The sequence below is a fragment of the Dipodomys ordii genome, unplaced genomic scaffold (genome assembly GCF_000151885.1).
Source record: "Dipodomys ordii isolate 6190 unplaced genomic scaffold, Dord_2.0 Scaffold8, whole genome shotgun sequence".
NCBI classification, from domain to species: domain Eukaryota; kingdom Metazoa; phylum Chordata; class Mammalia; order Rodentia; family Heteromyidae; genus Dipodomys; species Dipodomys ordii.
The window spans coordinates 35674112-35698785 of record NW_012267224.1 but is presented as its reverse complement, the minus strand read 5'-3'; the positions used below and the strand labels follow the sequence as shown (position 1 = coordinate 35698785).

The 24674-nt window shown below is 35.0% G+C and overlaps 1 protein-coding gene across 2 annotated transcripts in view; it reads left to right on the top strand.

The window, feature by feature from the left end:
• The window catches only part of Cenpc (centromere protein C), a 49187-nt gene that overhangs the window by 11439 nt on the left and 13074 nt on the right, over nucleotides 1-24674 (top strand). Inside the window, exons 6-13 of one of the 2 annotated variants that reach the window (XM_013009170.1) lie at nucleotides 1819-2000; nucleotides 2031-2101; nucleotides 2899-3111; nucleotides 6918-7528; nucleotides 9606-9779; nucleotides 13175-13454; nucleotides 17612-17746; nucleotides 20873-20952. In XM_013009170.1, coding sequence (XP_012864624.1) covers nucleotides 1819-2000; nucleotides 2031-2101; nucleotides 2899-3111; nucleotides 6918-7528; nucleotides 9606-9779; nucleotides 13175-13454; nucleotides 17612-17746; nucleotides 20873-20952 — 1746 coding nt within the window. Of the gene's footprint in view, nucleotides 1-1818; nucleotides 2102-2898; nucleotides 3112-6917; nucleotides 7529-9605; nucleotides 9780-13174; nucleotides 13455-17611; nucleotides 17747-20872; nucleotides 20953-24674 lie in introns of both variants that reach the window. The other variant, XM_013009169.1, reaches the window with a different exon arrangement.

The window sequence follows — 24674 nt, the reverse complement described above, 5'->3', positions numbered from 1 at the left end:
AAATCTTCCAAATTTTTCTTTAGATGGTTTATTAGATCTGTTCATTATCTTAGTAATATGGTCTCCTTTAAATGTACTATTTTTACTATGTATTGAATATCATATAATTTAATATGCTTATAAATTTTGGTCAGTTTGTTTCTCCCTGTGTCGGTACAATGTTGTTATGCTGCAGATATTCAGTACTTATGTAAAAGTAACTAATCTATTCTCATACGTAGGAAAATACCAGATTTATAGCTTCAGTGGCTGGTAAGGTGGTTCAGTGGTAGAGTGCTTGCCCTGCATGCATGAGGCCCTGGGTTTGATTGCTCAGCACCACATAAGCAGAAAACGTTGGAAGTGGTGCTGTGGCTTAAGTGGTAGATCACTAGTCTTAAGCTGAAAAGCTGAGGGACAGCATCCAGGCCCAGAGTTCAGGCTTCACAACTGACACCAAAAAAAAAAAAATATAAAAAAGATTTGAGCTTCAATATTTAAAGAGCTACTCTCACTTTACAACTAAAAAAAGAAATAATTGAAAAATGGGCAAAGGACTTGACTAAACATTTCTCCAAAGGAGATGTATCAGTGTTAATGAACTTCAGAAAAGATGCTCAAAAATCATCCTGCATAAAAGAAATACAAATCAAGAAACCAGTGGTATTTCACTTTTTGCTCACTGGGATAACTGATACCTGGAAACAGGGAAACATAACAAATTGCTGAGGATGTGGATACATCAAAACTCTCATGCAATTTTTGGTGAGAACGTGACATTGTTAGCCACTATGAAAAATCAGTTTAGCAATGTTAAACATAGGACCCAGAATTCTATTTTTTAGTATATACTCAAAAGAATTAAAAGAAAAGAGTTAGACACTTGAATAGTAATGTTAATAGGATCTTCATTCACAATACCCTAAAGGTGGAGACAACTCAAATGTCCCTCAACCAATGGTATATACAGAAAATACAGTATTCAATTCTAGCAAGTAATGAAGTTCTGACCCATGCCTTCACATGTTGCAGGCCTCGCAGGTGTTCAGCCCAGGAATGTAGGAAATGAAGAGAAAACCCAATAGATCACATTGCCTGTTCCTCTTAAGTCTTGAGCTTTCTGGCTAGTCTCCTTTCTTCCTTCCAGCTTTCAGAGCCTTATGATTGTTGATTGATAGGTAATTTCTTAGAAAATTATTTGTACTCAGAGGAACAAGCAAGGAAATGACATTTCATTTAAGAACCCATGCCCTCTTTTTGGTTCATTTAATATTAATAGTCTGCTTTTTAAATGTATAAATTAATATGAATATCTTGCCATTCTTTTTTTTTGACACTTGATACTTTAAGACTTAGGCTTAAGAGAATATATAAGCACATAAATATATATTTTGCTTAGATATACATGTATTAGTACATACATGTATGTATGTGTATATACATATATATGCATATATATCAACTCTATCTGTGTATATTTGTATTTATATAGCTACCCTACTTACCAGTTCTTAGCCTAAACATAGATGAATCTCATGATTTCTTTATTTTCTTCATTCTAGCAATGTACAAATTTATTCCCATCTCAAGACTGTCAGTATGTTTATGGGATTTCTGTAGTCAAGGATTTCTGTCTTTCTAAAACTTAAGTTAACATAGACCAAATGCATGTTTATTGGTTTGATTGATTAGAACTTTAAAAGCATATATGTATTTTAATCATAGATCTTTGATTCTAAATGTAGTAGCCTGAAAGCTACTTCTGATTAAATTATTGCTGAATTTTATAAAACTGATCTTGATATTTTTATAATTGACAATATCTATATAATTTTCTAGTTCATGTGCATGAAGTTCAGAAAACGTTGGCAGCTGATGTTGGTTCTAAAAATACACCTGACTCAAAAAAGAAGTCAAGTAAGAAACTAAGTGGTCATTACAGTAAAGCTAATGAAGAATTTTATATATCTGTTGGTTCACCTGTTGTTCTTTTGGATGGAAAAACATCTACAGTGCAAAGTGCTATTCCATCTGCTAACCAAAAGAAAGAGACTTACAATTTTAGAAATTCAGCAAATAGGCCGTCTTCAAGTACAGAAATTTCTCTTAAAACCAAAAAAAGGTAATTTCAATAGTAATAATCCTACTTTAATTTTCACCATATATATATATATATATATATATATATATTTTCACCTTTTATATAGTTAACTCAGTCTTTTAATTTAGTTTGTAGAAGATTAAGGTATAAATGTAAGAAAAATACACTGGGTATATTTTCAGTTTTTAATTGGTAAGGGGGGCTTTAAAGTATACTTCTGAGAAGTTAGAGGGTTATATTTTCTATAGTCTGGGAAATTTATTTCCTTTATGAGAGTTGTTTTCCATAATTTCTTAAATGAAATAATTAGTATTTTCATTATTATTTGTAATAGAAAGGAGGGATCAATATTTGAGGGTAGAAAAATACAAATGAGTTGTAAATCTGGTTCTGTTGTTTAAAACTTTTTTTTTTTTCTGTCAGTGGTGGGTCTTGAACTCAACCTGGGTGCTGTCCCTCAGCCCTTCAGCTCAAGGCTAGCACTCTACCACTTGAGCCACAGTACCATTTCTGGTGGTTTATTGGAGATAAGAGTCTTACGGACTTCCTTGCCTGGGCTGGCTTTGAACCGTGATCCACAGATCTCAGCCTCCTGAGTAGCTAGAATTACAGGCGTGGGCCACTGGTGCCCAACAATGTAGATACTTTTGTATTGGAGACCTTGGAAATAAAGATCATTTTTGTCTTATAAATCCATGATCAAGGAGTTAAGTATATTTTTTATAAGTGGTCTATGTAGTCACTGTCAAAGAGTAAGGAATAACCATAACTCAACACACCATGGGAACATTTAGTTTGTCTTGCTTTTAACTTTTCAGGTTAACCTTTGAAGGTAAAGATATGAAAAATGTAGAAGTAGAGAATAAAGTACCAGAAGCAACAGATAAAATTTCAGAAGGACAACAAGAAAGGAACTCAGCAGAAACACCTCAGACAGAAAGACAAGATTTAAAAAATGAAATTCAGCCACAGGCTAAGAAGAGTTTTTCAACATTGTTTTTAGAAACTGTAAGGAAAAAAAGTGAATCTAGGTGAGTTACCAGGAAAATGTCTTTGAGATATTTGTTTTTTTTTTTTTATCTATGAATGACATCCAAGGATTACTAGTATTATTTAACTTAGAAATCTTTTCATTGACAGACATACTCTTCCTGACCTATAAAGAGGGATAATCTAGTAAACCACCCCACAAAGCCACCCTTTAATTGATATTAAATTAGAAATGAAAGAAAATAAGCTCAGGAATGTTTTCTAGTTTGTGATACCAAGAAATAAAAGCATTATGTTGAAATAAGGTTATGTCATTGTTATCGTATTAGTGCCACCATTCATTCATCTTTGTGCAACAATCCTGGCTGCACAGTTAACTAGAATTAATGGCAGAGAGGGTTATGAGCAAATTATTGGTATAACAAGCTTTAGCTTTGTCAGCTTTCACTTTCCTTAGGCACCAGTTTTTTTTTTTAATTTAATTTTATTTTATTTGTGAACATACTGTACAGAGGGGTTACAATTGCATGGGCAGGATAATGCCTACATTTCTTACCAAGCATTGCAGCCTCCTCCTTTGTTTACCCTTCACATCACTTCCCAGCCTCTCCCCTCCCCCCACCAGTTTCTTCCTACTTGGACATTTGCATGTCTGCTTTGGAAAACATTTTCCCCTTGTCATCTGTGAGCCATCATTCTTTTTTAAGGTCTGTAATCAGTTTCTAGTCTTTTTCAAGTTTCTCTTCAGTGTTCTAAAAGTATTTTATTGCCTTACAGTTTTGCTTTCTTTTTTATTTCTAATTTAAGACTTAAGGGAAGTACTTCTCTCAAGGAGTTCTTATATATTTTCTGTGATATTTGTTACAGTGTAAACATACTAGGGTGTTTCTGTAAAACCATGTTGAATGAATGGATGCAATTCTTTTGTCTCAGTTCCCATAGTTAATTTCTCATAGTTATTTTTTTATGTGTGGTTTTCTTTTCCTGTGTAGGTCCTGGAACTTAAGCCACAGCTCCATTTCCAGCTTTTTGATAGTTAATTGGAATAAAAGTCTCACAGGCTTTCCTGCCCATGCTTACCTTTAACCATTATTCTTAGATCTCAGCCTTCTGAGTAGCTAGGAGTACACGTGTGAGCCATTGGTGTCTGCTTCTCATAGTTCTTAAGAATTGATTATACCATATCTGAAGTTACTAGATATTTAATTTTTTTTTTTTTTTTGTCAGTCATGGGGCTTGAATTCTGGGCCTGGGCGCTGTCCCTCATCTCCTCAGCTCAGGCAGGTGCTCTTCTGCTTGAGCCACAGCTCCACTTCCGGTTTTCTAGTGGTTTATTGGAGATAAGAGTCTCATGGAGTTTTCTGCCCATGCTGGCTTTGAACCGCAATCCTCAGATCTCAGCTTTCTGAGTAGCTAGGATTACAGACATGAGCCACTGGCACCCGGCTGTTTTTAATTTTTTTATAAACTAGTGAATAAAATTAATGTGTGATATTTTATTACTATAGCCATATGTAGCAATAAATGATTTCATATGCTTTGTAGCATGATTGCTTTCGTTTGCTTATTTTCTTTTTACTTACGTCTCTTGCATTTTCTCAGAAACAACTTTTATTCCATGTAGCTCAGATATTATGAGATGTTTGCTTGTTTTTTATTTAAGTAGTTGACAAAAGGAGTTTCAGTTCAACATGTCAGTTTGTGAGTACAGTTCATCTTGATCAGTGTCACCCTTTTCATCATCCTCACAAGGCCTTTTTCTGTTGTGCCTATCCAGAAATGTTCTTTTTTCTTTTTTTTTCTTTTTTTTAATTTATTTTTTTGTTGGTCGTGGGGCTTGGACTCTGGGCCTGGGCGCTGTCCTTCAGCTCTTCAACTCAAGGCGAGCGCTCTACCACTTGAGCCACAGTGCCACTTCCAGCTTTTTCTACTTATGTGGTACTGAGGAATCGAACCTAGTGCCTTATGCATGCAAGGCAAGCACTCTACCACTGAGCCACCTTCCCAGCCCTCTTTTTTCTTTTTCTATTCTGAACAGATTTAGAGAGTTCTTGTTCTTTTGTTGGAGATAGCATCATTTAAAAATTAATATTGATTCCTTGGTATAAATTAATACAAATAATATGAACAAAAGCAAATTAGATTTATTTGTAACTATTTTGCTATTTCTTTTTTTCCAGTCCTAGGGCTTGAATTTAGGGCCTGGGCGCTGTCCCTTAGGTTTTTTGCTCAAAGCTAGCACTCTACCACTTGACCCACAGCAGCACTTCTGGCTTTTTCTGTTTATGTGGTACTGAGGAATCAAACCCAGAGCTTCATGCATGCCAGGCAAGCACTCTACCACTAAACCACATTCCCAGTCCTGTTGCTATTTCTTTAAATGTTGAAAATAATGTATCATCAGTAAGCATTCATTTTTGTTGTATATTAGATTTTAATTATGTTTCTTTTTTCTGCCAGTCCTGTGCCTTGAACTCACTGCCTGGGTGCTGTCCCTGATCCTGTGTATGCTAGGCTAATGCTCTATCACCTGAACAATAGCGCCACTTCCGGCCTTTTCTGAGTAGTTTATTGGAGATAAGAATCTTATGAATTTTTCTGCCCAGGATGGCTTTACACCAGGATCCTCAGATCTCATCCATCTGAGTAGCTAGGATTACAGGCATGAGCTACTGGCACCTGGCTCTGGATTTCACTTTTCTAAAATAAAATCGCAAAATTATAGAAAGTTGCACTTATTAGAATATAGTCTATTTTGTAGTATATTTACTACTTTTTATGGTAAGATTTATCAAGAGTTTGAGACCAGAGAAGTAAAAAAGGCATTTTCATCTCCAAATCGTTTTATAATACACAGTATCCTTTCTCTTCATACATAAAGATTAAAATATTTCTCTTCTACCATTGCTTATATTCTGACTAAACTAATTATCTTTCTTTACCTAAATGGAAAAGGTAGAGCTATTATATATATACTAGTTGGAATTTTTATGTTTGTCTTACTTTTTGATTTGTGTATCTCATTGCAATATGTGGTTTAAACATGTCAAAAAAACCCAAGGAAATGAAAATGGAAAATGAGTGTGTTACCATAATTCTGTCTTCAGGAAACTTTTCTATCTAATTAGAGCAGTACTGGTTAATACCAGCGCACTAGTCTTGTTTCTACATCAGTAATCATGTGAATTGTTTTGTATGTACTTAACATGTACATGGTTTTATGACTATCTGAGAATTAGAGTTAGTGTCATTGTAGATTGCAGGATTAGAGTTAAAATTCAGATCCCAAAAGGCATCTATACAAAGAGATTATTTAATATTACGAGAGTAGCCTTTATTTCATTTTTTTCTTTCATTAGTTGTGGGGCTGGAACTCTGGGCCTGGGTACTATCCTTTGACTCTTCAGTTTAAGAGAGTGCTCTATACCTTGAGCCACAGAACCACTTCAGGTTTTCTGAGTGGTTTATTGGAGATAAGAGTCTCATGGAATTTCCTGCCTGTGCTGGCTTTGAACCATGATACTCAGATCTCAGCCTCCTGAGCAGCTAGGATTACAGGCATGAACCACCTATACCTGGCTTTCATTTCATTTTTATACTTACACATTTATGGGTTCTAAGTTTTGGAGAGGGCCCAGTTTTAAAAAATTCTGTGAACCTATTAATGTTATAAATGACAGTGATCAGATAAAAAAGGTGAAGATTAACAAGATTAAGGAAAATTTCAAAGACCTTTGAATTTCTCTTTTACAGAAAATACAGATTTTATTTCCTCTATAGGGTATTTTCTTTACTTTCAAAGGTGGAACTTTGTTTTTTAATCTGTTAAAATAATATCTTGTTTTAGTCCCATTGTTAGGCATCCAGTAACTACTCCACCTCCTTCATCTCCAAGTGATAAGACGTTATTAGAGGATGAATTTGTAATTGATGACTCAGATAAAAGTTTGGCCAGTCCATCTTGGATTACAATACCAAGAAAGGGTGCACCTCTGAAACATCACACAATATCTCCAAATGAGAACTCTTCACTCATTCAGGATAACAAGTCAAGAGGAAAACAAAAGAGTATATTACCTAAGACTTTGACAAGCGACAGACATTCTCGTAAAGCTCCCTCAGTAGAGAAATCTCAGCCCTCTGGTGAAAAAATACTGGGAACGAGTTATACCTTGATAGATGAATTAGAAGATAATCATGCATCTATGAGATATAAAATGTGTTCTAAAAATGTTGAAAAACATCCTAGTAGCAAAAAGACTATAAAACAGAAAGAGAGAAGATCATTAAAGGCCAGCGTGGTTGAAGAACAATGTGATATGGGACAGTGTGAAGATGAAAATAGAAACATGTCACATATTGCCCAAGACAAGTTAAAGAGAAACTCAGGAAGAAATACGGAAGATTGTGAAGAGACAAAAAATGATCACATTTCTGAAAAACAGACATTACCTGTGGGTAAGTGTTTATATTAAATGTTACTGTGAATATTATTCGACTGTTTATCTTTGGGAAGTATGGAAACCAAACCTGTGTTTACAAAATGCCTCAAAACCTAATAGATTGTTTTCTTTTTGTTTTACATATAGTTCAATTCCAACTCATTTGGTTTTTGTTTAGTTTCTAAGATAGCAACATACATGGAGACATGAAAGAGAAAGATGAATAAAATGGTTAGTAAGACAGGACTTCTGTTGCTAACTAGATCATTTTAGTGGGGTGTATAGACAGATAAATGTACAAGATGAAATAGGAGCGGATAGTTTTTATATCTTTGTATTCTGTTTTAAAATGTAGAAAGTCACCTTTTATTTTCAGAAGCTTTTGTATCTACCTTGTCCCATATTTTTAAAAATTAATTCTACTATTTATTACTTACTTTTACTCTTTTTAGTTCCTATTGGCCATTTTAAGAAAATCTAAAGAATTAGACTAATCTGAGAGTGATAGTGGCAAAAGTTTTTCCTACTACTTTCTTACATGACATATGAACTCACAATGTTTAAAGGCAAATTTTGATTCATAATTTCTTATAAAAAGACCTATGAAGGATTTTATGCCTTAAAGATACTTATACTTGAATGTTGTTAATAAGTATGAAACATTTATTGAGTACCTGCTATATACCACATATCAACTTCCTTCCTTCCTTCCTTCCTCCCTTCCTTCTCTCTCCATCTTTTCCTCCTACCTCCTGGTACTGGGATTTGGATTCAGGGCCGGCACTTGCTAGTTGCTCTATCATTTAAGCCATGATTTCAGGCCCTCTTCCCCCCTTTTTTTTTTTAACCTTGGCTTGCTTTTTGCCTGGTTTGAGTTGTGGACCATAATCCTCCTACCTCTTCCTCTTTAGATTTCAGATATACATCTTTGTTTTGTTTTGGCAGAGCTGGGGTTTCAACTAAGGGCCTTGCTCTTTCTAGGCAGATACTTTACCACTAACTCCTTTTGCTTTAGTTATTTTTCAAATAGCATATCCCATTTATTCCAGGGATGGCCCGGACTGGAATGCAGGTACTTACAACCAGACTCAGCTTAGTGGTTGAGATGGGAACTTAGGAGAGGTCAGAAGTTTCACAGCACTGACAGTGGTTGTAGTCTATTCTGGTGGCTCTACTAGAGAATCCTTTTTTCTTTTCCAGACTTTTGAGCCACCTGTGTCCCTTGCCTGATGGTCCTCTATCATGAAAGCCAAACATGCCAGCCTTCTCACATTTTTAATTTCTTTTGCCTCTTCTATCATTCCATTTCTCCCTAACTTTTAAGGGGATACATGCAGTTTTAAGGACCCATAGATTGGGCCAATCTGGATAACCCAAAATAATCTCATTTCAGAGTTTATAATATAATCACATTTATCCTTTTCCAAATATTAGATTGCTGAAAATTATTTCAAAACAAAAAGCAGTAATGCTGTATTTTAACTGATGTCATTGGTAAATAGTAAAAAGAAACATTTTTTTTTCTTGCTGAAGATATTTAAAACTTGAATATTTTAGAGTTATCAAGTAGTGTATAAAGTTTGCATTTAGTTGGCAGAAATTTAGAGGGGTTGTGTTGAAAATGTGACCTAAAAAAAAAAAAAGAAAGGGAAAGAAAACCAGGCATGGTGGCACAAGGCTCTAATCCTAGGTAGTTGGGAAGTAAACTGGAAGATTGCAGTCAAGCCCACCAAGGCAAAAGAAGTTTGTGAAACTCCATCTCAAACAATGGCTGGATGAGGTATTGTTCTTCTACATCCCCCCAGCTATGCAGAAAAACACAAGTAGGAGGAATGAAGTGCAGGCGTAGGCAGAGTGATCCCTTCCTCAAAATTAAACAGGAGAGAAAGGTGTTAGAAGTATTGCTAACAAAGGCCTTGAGTTCAGCCCCCAGTACTGAAAAAAACATAACAAAACAAAAACCCAAAATAAATTCCCAGAAAATAAATGTAAAAAATTCCTAATATTGATAGTTTTATTATTTTTTTGTCTGTCATGATTGTCTGAAAACTCATACAGATTTAGGATTGTTTTTATGGTTTCCTTTATTTAAGGGAGCAAGAAAAAAAAAGGGTGCACCAAAAAAGATAAAGAAGTAACAGAAAAGAAAGTTAATTCCAAAGGGTCCAAGAACAAATTTGTTCCTGAAGAAGTGACCTTTAATATCACAAGAAGTCGAAGACTTTCCAGACGTCCATCTAATTGGTGGGTGGTAAAATCAGAGGAGAGTAAGTATTTTTTTTAAAATTTATTATTTTTAAGTGGTTGTACAAAGAAGTTCCCATTTTGTAAAACAGTATATGAATACAAAGTGTCTAATAAGATTGTCACTCATTGTTCCTAACCCACCTCTTCTCTCCCTTTTCTTTTCTTTTTTTTAATCGAGATTAGGTGATTACATAAATTTCACATATTTCACAGTATTGCGTGGAATAGTGATACTTTGTTAAAGTCACAAACACATTTTAACCTTCACAAGGCAAATTGCTATTTTCATGGTCTATAACGTTTGTGAATTCTATGAGCTTTGACAATACAATTATTTCTTCCACATCAGGTGATATTTACATTTTTATTTAAATTATGTTCTTTGAGAGGTGCAAAGTATTTTCTATAAAGGATTTTATGTGTAGCTTTATATTTCTGTTATATAGGAAAATCTTGATAGGACAAAATTAAATTGGATTATCAATAGAAATAGTAAGGCAATTGAAGGAAGATTCTTTGATATTCCAACATATACAGTGTTCTAGATATGGAGATATGCTATGAAAAAACAAAGCTACAAACTGAAAGTTCTTGTGAAGTTTACATTGTAGTTGGAGAAGACTAGAGATTAATAATTCATAAAGGATGATAAGAAAAAATAAAACACAAGGATAGAGGTGGAGGAAGGAGATTACAAAGATGGGAGTAGATAAGAAGCTAGAATTAGATACTGTTTTTATAAATGTACTCATAAGTACGACTTTTGAAAGCCAATATATGAATAAAAAGAAAGCAATAACTGAGGGAATGGAACATTGCAAGTGAAGGGGGATAGTATTTATAATAGTCTTGATGGAATGTGTTTGGCAAGCTGAATAATATCAAGACCACCAGTGTGGTTGGAGCAGATTGAACTAGAGTAAAGTCAGACAAGCCATGATAAAAAGAGATTAGATTAAATGTATTTAGAAGTACTGGCAGATTTAAATAGCCAAGTGACATAATTGAGTCATCTCTTGATGGATCATTCTTTTTTTTTTTTAATGTTTTTTATACTGTACAGAGGGGTTACAGTTACATGAGCAAGGTAATGGATACATTTCTTATCATTGTTGCCTCCTCCTTTGTTTTTCCCCTACCATCCCTTTCCTCCCACCTCCTCCACTACCCCTGCCTGCGCATCCCCCCCTTGCCTAAATTGTAAGGTTCATTTTTCAGCATAGCATCTTGTAGTGGGTCAACCTGTATCCCTATTTAAACAATTGTTTTTTTCCCTTCCCCTCCCAAAATTATACCAGTATCAAATACAGTGAAAACAGGGGTTATACTGTGGGGGAGGGGATGGATCATTCTTAACTGCTACAAAGGAAAGATGAAAGCCTAAAAAAGAAAGTGTGGTGTATTCAGCAGATTGTGGAGGAAGAAGCTGAGAATTGTTAGTTTCAGGATTTTTGGATTTTTCTTTGAGAAAGTCTTACTTCATAGCTTAGGCTTAAATTATGATCTGCCTCTTCATCTCATAGAACATACCTGGAATTTCTGGTATGTTCTATACCTGGGTAGGATTTAGGATGGTTTTTGAAGGCAACCAGAGGAAGTACTAGTGGATTAGAAGGGCAAGAGCCTACAATTACTCATAGCCTTTTACTTCTCTTCCCTTTTTTCCTGAACAAATATAAGAATGAAATTATTTAGTGAGATAAAGATATACCAGAAGAATATTTAGGAAGGATTTCAAAATTTCAGTTTTTATTTCTTAATTTCAAAGTATATTGAGAAGATTTTTAGATCACTAAGTGAGTACTTGCCATGAATTTAAATCCAAACATTCTTGATTGACATCAGCAAGTATTACTTCATTGTCTGCAGTACTTCTTGATCTTTGTATCTATCTATATATCCGTCTGTATGTCTATTTGTATTTAATTTGGGGGCAGTTTTGGAGTTTGATTTCAGCCTCACTTGCTATGCAGGTACTCTTGAGCCACTTGAGCTACATGTCTCTCCCTTTTTGTTTTAGATTGTTTTTCAAATAGTGTCTCAGTTTTTGCTTAGAGCTGGCCTGAGACCAAGGTCATCAGATGTAACCTCATGCTTAACTCCAACAACAGGTCTATGTCCCTGTGCTCAACTTGTTTTGTTGAGATATATGTGTTCCTGACTTTTTTACCCTAGATGGCAGCCTCAACCATGGGCCTCCCAATCTCTACCTCCCAATTAGTTGGAATTACAAGTGTGAGCCACTGGCATCTGGCTGATGTGGTCCTTAATGGTCTAAGGATTGCCTTTATAGAGAACCAGTGCTTTAGAGGACCTGTAATAGTTAATACTTTTCTTAGTTTGAAAGAAGGTGTTGAGAGTTATGATTAATGAAATAAGTGAATTCTAGATGTTGAGGTATTTTAGACTTAATTGTGAAGCTATAGATATTGAAAGTTTTTTTTTGTTTTTGAATTAGGTTCTTAATATTGCTAAGGCTGATTTCAGGTTTGTAAATTCAAGTGATCACAGGCTACAGTGTCTTGGCTTCTCTCTTTTTTTTTTTTTGGGTCCGGTCATGGGGCCTGTACTCTGGGCCTGGGCACTGTCCCTCAGCTCTTCAGCTCAAGGCTAGCGCTCTACCACTTGAGCCACAGCGCCACTTCCGGCTTTTTTCTTTTTGCTTATGTGGTGCTGAGGAATCGAACCCAGGGCCTCATGCATGCAAGGCAAGTGCTCTACCACTGAGCCACCTTCCCAGCCTTCTTGGCTTCTCACTACATGATTTTAAAGCAGAATTGTAATGATTCAAGTTTCATTTTCCAAAGATGATATTATTAAAGTACAATTGAAGTACAATGAAGAATGAGTTAATAGTGATACAGAAATGGTTAGGAAACTGTTTTAATAATCCAGAAATGAAATGCTGACCTTTTCTGATGACACACAGGAGAACTTCAAATAATCAGATTTAAAATCCATTAAGAGACTAGTGCTAACAATTTAAGAATTGATTGTAAATATGGGTGAGAGTCCTTTGATGACTCAGATTTGTGATTTAGGAAACTGGATACTTTGTTAAGATAGGAAACAGATTTAGAGAAGAATAATTGTTAAGTTTTATGATATCAACATACAGATATTTATTAAAACTAAAGCATTATTCCAAAGAAAGGTCACAGAGTAAAAAAATCTGAGCTGGAACTTTGAGGAGTAACAGATATTAAGGATGGTCAGAAGAAAGAGTATGAGCAGAGCTAGAGACTGTTATTTAGGAAGCTTGTGAAGGATCTAGGATCAAATGTGGAAACATATTGAGTCTGTGAGAGTGTTCTGGGGATAAGTGGTTACATGTAAATGTGATGATGGTAGTTCATTGAGCTAGATCATCTTGACAAATATTTTAATAACTTCAAATTATCATTGAATCTTTTAGGTCCCATTCATGGAAATTCTCCAGTAAGAAATGAATTATCACTGAATTACAGCAGTAGACAAAAACCTGCTAAAAAAAATCAGTCATCTAAAAATGTTGGTAAAAAACCTGTTTCATCAAAAAAGCAGAAGAAATCTACTCAAGGAACCTCAAAAGTACAGAAGTCTTTAAAGATTAAAGATTCTGGAGGCCATGATGAAATTTCTGGTTCTTCTCAAGATGAGCCATTGGAAACTGACAAGGCAGAACTGGCTAAGAAGAAAAATCTTGATTGCCCTGGGTAGTTACTTTTGTCTGTTATTTAATCATTTACAACAGAGTATAAGAACACTTTTTTCTATAGAGCTACTATTATATTAATGCATCCTCTGCCATATATATATATATATTATTAATATATTTTTATTGTGAAAATACTGTACAGAGGGGTTACAATTACATGGGTAAGATAATGAGCACATTTCTTATCAAGCATTGTAGCCTCCTGCTTTGTTTCCCCTTCCCATCCCTTTGTATCCTCCCCCCCCCAGCATCTCCTCCCCCTCCAAGTTGTAAAGTTCATTTTTAGACATAACGACTTGTACATCTCATTGTTGCAATGGGTCCTCCTGTATCCCTGTTTTAACAATTTGTTTTTTCCCTTCCCCTCCACATATACCAACATATATAGTGAGCTCTGCCATATATTGAGTGACACTTCATCAAAGTGCTGCTCTGAACTTAATTTCTCTGTTTAAAATGGGGAACAATTAATAGCACGTAGAATTGAGTGTTGTATTTTAATAGGGTATTGTTACCTCAGAGTTACTTTTTTTTTTTTTGGTCCCATCGTGGGGCCTGAACTCTGGGCCTGGACACTGTCCCTCAGCTCTTCAGCTCAAGGCTAGCGCTCTACCACTTGACCCACTGCACCACTTCTGGTGTTTTCTGCTTATGTGGTGCTGAGGAATCAAACCCAGGGCCTCAATACATGCAAGGCAAGCACTCTACCACTGAGCCATCTCCCCAGCCCCAAGTTGCTTCTTTTTAAAAAAAAATATAAAAAATGCATGATATAAAATTTATTCAGCACCCAAGCCCAGAGATCAAGCCTCAGGACTGGGGGGAAAAAATAATTGTCTTAATAACTTTTATGTGTAGAGCTGTCTGTTCTCCCAGCTTTTTTTGTTTCAGTTCTTTTTTATAGAGGGTCTAGTGTTTTTGCTAGAGCATATAAAACCTTATACTGTTATCTTACCTACACCCTCCTATATACCTAGAATTGTAGGTACATGCTACATTTCCCATCATTGTTGAGATGGGGGTCTCACTAACTTTTTTCCCGGGCTGCCTTCCAACCAGGATCCTGCTGACATCTGACTTATAAATAGTTGGGCTTATACATGAGACATTCTGCTTGGTTCAGTTTTTGAGTTCTTATAATATGCCAGGTATTTGCTAAATGATAGATGCTTTTAGTGAATTCTTATTAGTCTTATCCTTATTAAGTACTGTTTTATATTTTCTTGCTTTTTGCTATAACATGCATTCAACAAATATTTTATACCTGGTATGCTAGAAATATACTGAAATACTCTGGAAAGCAGTATGGAGGTTCCTCAAAAGATTACACATAGAGCTCTTCCATGAAGTAAGCCAGACCCAAAGAAACATAGGTTCCATGGTTTCCCTTATTTGTAATAATTAGTATACATCAAGGATAATCTTTGCAGACGAACAGAATAGCTCATTAGCTATGTGCATATGACCATATAAGATGATGCTAAGCGATGATGCTTGATTTGATGGAGCTTGTCGACAAGAATATCTGTTTATATAGAAGTCTGCTATGCTCTGGTATCAAATATAAGTAAATCTCTGCTTCATAAAATCTCCACAGGAACCCTGTTTTGAAAATAATGTCACTATAAAGTGAGTCATCTGCAAAAATATGAACATAAAAATAAAATTATATAGCAATTCCTATTGCTATATGATTTTGAAAGAGAAATAGTGATAAATGAAATCATAGTTTAATGTTCACTTTACATCACACACATCCACATACACACTGTACACCCTTAATGAACTACTGACTTAAATAGAGGAATATGTTTTAAACAAACAAGGCAAAAAGTCTTACTTTTGTGTCTGAAATTACCTGTTTAAATGTATATTTAATCAAAATTCATGATAAATATTTTCAAAAAATCTAATCATTAGCAACTATTATGAGAACTATAATGAGAACTCAGTCATTCCACTTGCTGAAAACTAATATGCTTTTTAAAGCACTCAAAATGTGTTTTAGGGAAACTATGATAATTATAATCCTGACCAAATATGTAAGGCTGCCATTTCATTTTCAGTTAATTAAATAAATACTGTTGTGCTTACAGTCAGACAGTAAGCAAAGGTTGCAATTAAAAAATCACACACGACTCTGGATTTGGAATTAATAAAACGTAATTGTTACTGCAAAAATAGGAAAGGAAAGGCTGTGTAAATAGATTATCTTAAAAAGGAAAAGCTTATTACTCAGTATCAATCATTTATACTACCTATTATCCCCAACAAGTTTTCCAGTGATCTAGTAGTTCATCTATTATATTTTATCTTTTCTCATACCCATATTTGATGTATTATCTAACGGTCCATTTGAAATATGTAAGCTAAATTGTAACAAGAGATTACATTTCATTAGTACCTCTGCTAATAATATAAGAGCTAAAATGATTTCATTGGCATCTCACATCAATTCTATAGGAAAGGCAAGAAGTTTAGCTTTCTATAGTTCAGAACTGGAACTGGCCCTAAAGGCACAGACTTGTGCTGATGTGACCTGCCAAGAACAGGTCCTGAATCTTGGAGGGAAAAACAAGTCTCATACTATGAATATGAGCCTTACTTACCAGAAGCAATACAAAAATAACTAATACAGCTATAGAATCTCTCCAATTCTACCTATAGCTGTTGATGAAAGACACATATATCAAATAGGCTAAGATTTGAAAACATTTGATGATGGATACAAGCTTTTTATTATAGGATGCTTTAAATGCTTAAACATGCTTGTAATACTTGATGAAAATATTATTTTTTTAAAAAAGGATATTGCCTAGAATATTACAAAAAGTTCATGCTGGAAGGAACCCTAACATTCACATGGCCCAGGTCGCAGAGCCAGAGGCCCCAAAACAGGTAACCAGAAATCAAAACTAAAGGCCAGTTTCTCTAATCCGCACAGCTGTTCTTCAACCCCTTGCCTACATTATATTATGCTTTGCTTTTGTTTGTAGCTCTTCATAGTTAAGTGAAAAGCTAAATATTAAAAATTTTAATAATGGGAAAAAAAAGATGATGCTAAGCGAAATGAACTCCAAGATATGGACACAAGCGGTTTCTTTGTTGTTGTTCTCAATGTACTAGAGATTTATTTTTCTTCTTTTGTATTTTTTTTCCTCCTATGGTTTATCAGGCATTGTATATACATTTATCTGAATTAGGGAAGGGAAAGGTAACAACAAAATGGTGAGATAAAGGACAAAGTGGGAACCTATGCAATAGTGATACAAGACAATATGCTGGAAATGATCTTGACAACTTGGGAGGAGGATTGGGGTGGGAGAAAAATGAGGGAAGGGGTAACAAATTAGATAAGAAATGTAATCACTACCTTACTTATGTAAGTGTAACCCCTCTGTACATCACCTTGATGATAAAATTAAAATAAAATAAAAGATGATTGTTAAAGCTGGTGCCTATGGCTCATGCTTATAATCCTGGCTACTCAGGAAACTGAGATCTAAGAATTGTTTTTTAAAGCCAGGGGAGGCATGAGTCTGTGAGATTCTCGTCTCCAAATAAGCCACCAAAACACCAGATATGGAGCTGTGGCTCAAGTGGATGAGTGCTAGCCTTGAGCAAAAAAGCTTAGGGTTAGATGCTAGGCCCTGAGTTCAAGCCCCAGCACAGACACGTGCATGCATGCATATGCACACACACACACATGTGCGCATGTGTGCATGTATACACACAAAACAAAAAACTAGACAGAGATGAGCTGTGTTCCTCTGTGGACCCTATTGTCCTCTAAAGTAGAGTATGAATATCAGTGAAAACAATTTTAGTTATTTATTGATTTCATAGTGAACTGTAATAGCTTAAGTATATCATAAGCTGCATCTAGTAATGTTACCCACTGTCCTTTCCTCACTACTTTCTTAAAGTCTAGGTTTGTACCATTTCTCTCAACAGAAGGTTGCAAATTAGAAATTTTGGTAGGTTCCCAGAGTGTGTTTTGTTTCACAACTAGTTGAATGTTAGGACCTGAACATGGTGAGTTGATATTAGTTCTAGCCAACATTACATACATTGTTTATATGTACTCACCTGCATATTGTTTCTGGAAGAGAGTTTTTGCAGAATTATGAACTGTTTCAAACTTTATTTTCACAGAACTACTGGATATTCCAAGGATCAAGATTCACAGAATGTTCATCTAAAATCTCCTACCAGTGAATATCCATGCAACATACCATTAGTGTCTAATTTGGATGCTGGAAATTCTAAAGTTTTAGATTTGGAAGAAAGGTATGCATATTTTCTAAGGATAATAGGATTTACTTGTTATATTAATTATCCATTACTGTGTAAGCTGTTTTGTAAACTTTTTAAATTTTATTGTTTATAGTTTTTGTGGGTCAGAAATCTGGTAGAGTCTTAGTTATTTCTAGCTTAGGTATTTTTACAAGAGAGCAATCAAGTCATCTTTCAGTTTTATAAGTCCTCTAAGAGTTAATGAGTCTGAAGAACCCCCTTAGCTGGATCTCATGGTTGTTGGCTAGAGCTATCACTTTGCTGGCTGTTAGAAGACCCTGGTTTCTTGCCATGTGACCCTTGACACAGGTCTATTCATTGTAACAACTGACTTCTACAAAGCAAATGATCTGAGAGAAGAAAGCCTAACTATTAAGTTAGGCTTCAAGCATGGTTAGGAAGCAAAACATCTTACTTTTTTTCTTACTAACAAAATGATTTTAATGAAGAATAATTACTCCAGTAGAAAACGGTTACAATTACATTATGTTTGGCATCTTTACATTTAACCACAACTTGTATTAAAAAACCTGAAATATTAGAGCTTTTTTGTTGTTGTTGTTGTTGATTGTGGGGCCTGAACTCTGGGCCTGGGTGCTATCCCTCAGCTCTTCAACTCAAGGCTCATGCTCTACCACTTGAGCCACAGCACCACTTCCGGCTTTTTCTGCTTATGTGGTGCTGAAGAATCGAATCCAGGGCCTCATGCATGCAAGGCAAACACTCTACCACTGAGCCACTTTCCCAGCCCTAGAACTATTTTTATATTATATGTCTATCAAGTAAGATTTATTTTAGCAAGATTTACAACAATGCTTCAAATGCTTACTCACTGAATTTCTAAAACTCACTTGATGTGCATGGCAGGCTCTCAAGTTCTTTTTTTTAATATATATTTTTTATTGTAAAGATACTGCACAGAGGGGTTACAGTTACATGAGTAAGGTAATGAGCACATTTCCTGTCGAGCAGTTACCACCCCCCTTTTGTTTTTCCCCTACCATCCCTTCCTTCCACACCTCCCAAACTCCTCCTCACCCCAAAGTTGTAAAGTTGGTTTTCAACAAAGTGTCTTGTACATCTCATTGTTTCAATGAGTCAACCTGTGTCCTTGTTTCAGCATTTTGTTATTTCCCTTCCCCTACCCAAATTAGAAAAATGTATACACAAGATTCAGGGCAACAGAATCAAATGTAGTGAAAACAGGGATTATACCATAGGGGAAGAACATTCGAAAGAAAAAAATCGCATAGTACATTAAAAACAACAGCGACAAAAATAAAATCTCTTGTGTCCCTATCTTGAGGTTCATTTCGCTTAGCATTATCTTATATGGTCAAATATACTGAGCTTTTGAGTTTTTCTGCCTGTCCTAGACATATACTAGTTATTGCAAATAAGGGAAACCATGGGGACCTGCATTTCTTTGGCTTAGCTTACTTCACTTAATATAATTTTTTCCAAGTCTTTCCATTTTTCCATTTCCTAACAATGTCATTCTTTCTGATGGAGGCATAGAATTGTATTATATATATAAAATATATAATAGATATATAATACATAGTATAACATATAATATATAGTATATAATATAATATATACACATATAATATATAATATATATAACACACACACACACACACACACACATATATATATATATATATATATATTGTTGTGATAAACATAGTAGTGCTGGTAGCTTTAGTATGGCCTTGTTTGTGATCGTCTGGGTAAATGCCCAAAACAAGGCACTTTTAACACTTGAGCCACACCTTGACTTCTCTCTTTTTGCTGTTTAAGTGGAGATAAGAATCTCCCAAATTTGCCTGTCCAGTCTGCCTTTGAACCATGATCCTCAGATGTCAGCCTCCTGAGTAACGGATTAAAATATGAACTAGTGGTTCCTGGCTTATACTCCCTGCTATTGTATTCTGTTCCCTAGCAATAATTCACCACAAGTCCAGACTACATTCATGAAGGAGGATTCTATCTTTTGAAAGGAAAATAATATCAAACAACTAATAGATAAAATGTTATAACATCCATTCACTTATTAAACAGCTCAAGTTAATCTACTTGTATTTTATCTGACTTCACTTTATAAACCTTTCACAAAGGGAATGAAAGATAATTTATAGCAAACCTTTAGAGCTTTTAAGAATGACAGGTTTCTTTATTCTTTGGGATTTTCGCTAGCATATCTTGGATTCTTTTTTTTTTTTTAATTCTTCCCTCCTGGGGCTTGAAATCAGGTGCTGTTCCTGTTCCTGTTTTGGTTCATGAAGTGCTCCACCACTTGAACCAGCTTTTTTTTCTTCTTCTTTTTTTTCTTTTCTTTTTTTGTAGTTTATTGGAGATAAGAGTCTCATAGACTTTGCTGCCCAGGCTGGCTTTGAACCATGATCACCCTCCTGAGTTGCTAAGATTATAGGTGTGAGCTACCAGTGCCTGGCTATAGCTTGGATTCTTAAAAAGAAGAAAGATCTTGAACTAGAATAACTTGTATTATTTCTGACAATTTCTAGGCTATATTTTATATTCCATTAAAAAATAAAGGCTATGTTTTATTCAAGTGAAGATTTGCTGATTTACTTTTCATTTTTCTTATATTTTGATTTTCATTCTTTTTTTTTTTTTTTTTGGTTGTGGGGCTTGAACTCTGTGCCAGGGCACTGTCCCTGAGCTCTTCAGCTCAATGCTAGTGCTCTAACACTTGAGCCGTAGCACCACTTGCAGGTTTATTGGAAATAAGAATCTCATGGACTTTTCTGCCTACGCTGGCTTTGAACCGAGCTCCTTAGATCTCAGCCTCCTGAGTAGCTAGGATTATAGGTGGGAGCCACCAGCACACGGCTATTAAATAATTTTGATGTTAGAGTTGAGTAAATTTGTAAGTGATCCATAAGTTAGTTTTATGTAAAGGTTACTATGTTTTATCATCAGTTACCATACTTTTAAAATTTTTGTTGTATGCAGCATATAATTCTTGTATGACCTATATGTAAGTATATTCTTGGTGATCTATAACTCATTATTAGTTTTATAAGAACAAAATCTGTAGTTTTAGGGTAAAAATGATCATTAAGCTTATATTTTATGATGTTTGTTTATCTTAAGTGGACCATCTCAGTTCAAGAATCATTTAATGCCTGGAAAGAATAATTCTGATATGGATGACAAAGTTCAGGAAAGTTCAGGTAAATTACTGTTTATTCTATTGTTTTACTTTTTTATGACATTGTAGGTATATAATAAATTCTGTTGTGTTTTGTTTACTTACATTTTTACTAATCACAAATGTATATTGACTACTTAATTGTGAGATCCTTACTGTTTAGTGGGAAAATTAAAAGAAGATAGTGACTGACAGTTCTTTCTTTTAAGTAGAACATAATAAAATACTCATACTTGAGTATGTACTCCAGTGTGTAAACATGTTCAGCTAATACAAATATTAAGGGATACATATAGCAGGTTTAACCATCTATTGATGGATGTCAGTAGTCTTGGGTTATAGTATATTCTTTTTCTTTGTTGGAAATAAAACTTCCCATGTGAAAGTTTTTTTTTAATGTTTAAAGAGAGGCCATAATTTATTCCCATGTGAAAGTTTTTTTTTAAATGCTTAAGGAGAGCCATAATTTATTTCATTCTCCCACAGAATGTGTGCTTAAGTATGATTTGTTACATTACTTTTTCCTTTCCTAACTCACTAATATCCTTCCTTTTTCTCTTTTCTTTAGATGTATGTTTTTCCTCTTTTTAAATTCTTGAACATTTTCTATAATTATTAAGGAAGAAATTTTTTCTTTTTTTTTAGGATAGAATTATTTATTTACCAGACAAATCATATGCCTTATTTAAATATATCAATATCTCCATATTATAAATTACAAATAACTCACATAACTTCACATAGGGAGAAAAATAGAAATAAATTCTAGGAAAATTTAAAATGTATGTCTCTACAGTTTAAAAGCTATTTTACTCAACACTTAACTCTAAAAGGAATCATAATGACACAAGATTATGGCACCTGGTAATTATGGACCAGGAAGAAATTTTTTCTGAGTACAATTTTAGCTTTGTTTTTTAGACTTTATAGATAAAGTTATTATGATCTTTTTGCACAAAATAGTTTTTCATTATGCTATTCTCATCTGTGTATCAAATATACTGAGATCTTACTCCTTCATTCTTTCTTATCTCCCTACTGACTTTCTCTGGTGTACCCTCTCACCATACTAAAAGTAAATCTTCTTTGATATTAATTTTTTTTTCAATTTAGATTCCACATATGGGACCAAGCATGTAGTATTTGTCTTTGTGAGTCCAGCTCATTTTGCTTAACATCAGTTTTCCTGCAGATGACAAGAGTGTATTTTTTTTTGTCAGTCATGGGGCTTGAACTCCAGGCTTGGGCACTGTCCCTTAGCTCTTCAGTTCAAGGCGAGTGTTCTGCCGCGTGAGCCAGAGCTCTACTTCTGGTTTTCTTTTAATTTTTTTTTTTTTTTTGGGTCCGGTCGTGGGGCCTGAACTCTGGACCTGGGCGCTGTCCCTCAGCTCTTCAGCTCAAGGCTAGTGCTCTACCACTTGAGCCACAGCGCCACTTCCTCTACTTCTGGTTTTCTAGTGGTTTATTGGAGAGAAGAGTCTCACAGACTTTCCTGCCTGGGCTGGCTTTGAACTGTGAGCCTCAGATGTCAGCCTCCTGAGTAGCTAGGATTACAGATGTGAGCCACTGGTTCCCAGCTAAGATTGTATTTATTTTTATGGCTGAATAATATTTCTATGTATTTATACCATAATTTCTTTTTCCATTGATCCATTAATGACACCTAGACTGGTTCCTAGAAATATATCTAAATATATATTGCTAGAAGTAATATATAGTACATATAATAGATAGTATGTAGTATAGTATATGGTATCTATTGTATACTGGCTTTAATACCTTTGTATATATGATCAGGAGCAATATAGTTGAATTATATGGTAGAATTGTTTTTAAAGCCTTCATACTGACTTAGACTTAATTTGTGACTTTACTAGCTGTCTTTTTATATATTTTTTGTGTATATTTATATATGAATGTATATGTATATCTATGTAAAATATATGTATGTATATGTGATACATATATGCATATATGCATGTGTGTGTGTGTGCGCGTGTGTGTGTGTGCGCGCGCACCAGTCCTGGGGCCTGAACTCAGGGCCTGATTGCTATCTCAGCTCTTTTTTTTTTTTTTTTTGTCGTCCATGGGACTTGAACTCTGGGTCTGGGTGCTGTCCCTGGGCCGTTCAGCTCAAGGTGATTGTTCTACCAGTTGAGCCACAATACCACTTACAGTTTTCTGGTGGTTAATAGAGTCTCATGGACTTTCCTGCCTGGGCTGGCTTTGAACTACCACGATCCTCAGATTTCAACCTCCTGAGTAGTTAGGATTATAGGTGTGAGCCACTGGCACTTGGCTGTCTCAGCTCTTTTTGCTCTGGGCTAGTGCTCTAGCACTTGAGCCACAGCTCCACTTTTGGTTTTTTTTGGTGATTATTTGAAGATAAGAATCTCATGGGCTTTCCTGTGGGGACTAGCTTTAAACCATTGTCAGCCTTCTGAATATCTAGGATTATAGGCATGATCCAACAATGCCCTACTTTTTAAAATATATATATTTTTTACCTTTAAGTAATGGTACAAAGGAGTTGCCATTCGACAAAGTGCTTATGAATACAATACATCTTGATCTGTATATCCCCTTTCATCCTTCTCCCCCATCCTTCCCAACTTCTCCTCTTCAGTTTTCTTAGGTTTATAGAATATGCATTGAATTTTATGACTTCACTACCTTTGCTTATCTGTGAAATTGTGATATTCTAATTGCATAGCTTAATAAATCTAGTGTGTGATAATTAGCTAATCTGTTATTTTAATTAGTTTTGTTCTTTTGTTAGTATTTTCATATTTAGTTTCACTGTTGTAGAGATTTTTTTTTTTTGTCTTTTTTTTTTGGGTCCGGTCGTGGGGCCTGAACTCTGGGCCTGGGTGCTGTCCCTCAGCTCTTCAGCTCAAGGCTAGCGCTCTACCACTTGAGCCACAGCGCCACTTCCGGCTTTTTTCTTTTTGCTTATGTGGTGCTGGGAATCGAACCCAGAGCCTCATGCATGCAAGGCACGCGCTCTACCACTGAGCCACCTTCCCAGCCTGTAGAGAGTTTTCCCTGTGGTGTGTGTGTATGTACATATGTATATATTTATATATGCATGTGTAAATGGGTATGTTTATTTATTTATGACTGTTAGAACTCAGAGCCTCAGGCTTTCTAGACAGTTACTCTTCTACTCCAGCCATTCCTCTAGCCTCATTTGCTCTGCTGATTACTTTTGAGATAGAGTCTGTTTTTTTTTCCCCTGGCAACTCACTGTCATGATCCTTCTATTTATACTTGTCATTGTAGTTGCTTTGACAGGCACATGTCAACATACTCAGTATTTTCTGCTGAGATGACATCTTACATACTTTGGCTAGGCCTTGAACCAATATCTTTCCAGCCTACCCGATGGCTAGGATTATAGACATTGGTCACTTCTCCCAGCTCTGTATTACTTGTTTGAATTACATTGTTTGGAATTCAAATGTATGCTTACATTTTTTTATAAATGTTCCATAGTAACTTTAAAAAGGGAATTTTTAAAATTATTTTTGAATTTTTAAAAATATATTTTTTATTGTAAAGATACTGTACAGGAGTACAGTTACATGAGTAAGATAATAAGTACATTTCCTATCGAGTATTGTTACTCCCTCTTTTGTTTTTCTCCTACCATCCTTTCCCTCATTACCTCCCCAAATCCTATTCCCCTCACCCCTTGAATTTGTAAAATTCATTTTCAACAGTGTCTTTTACATCTCATTGCTA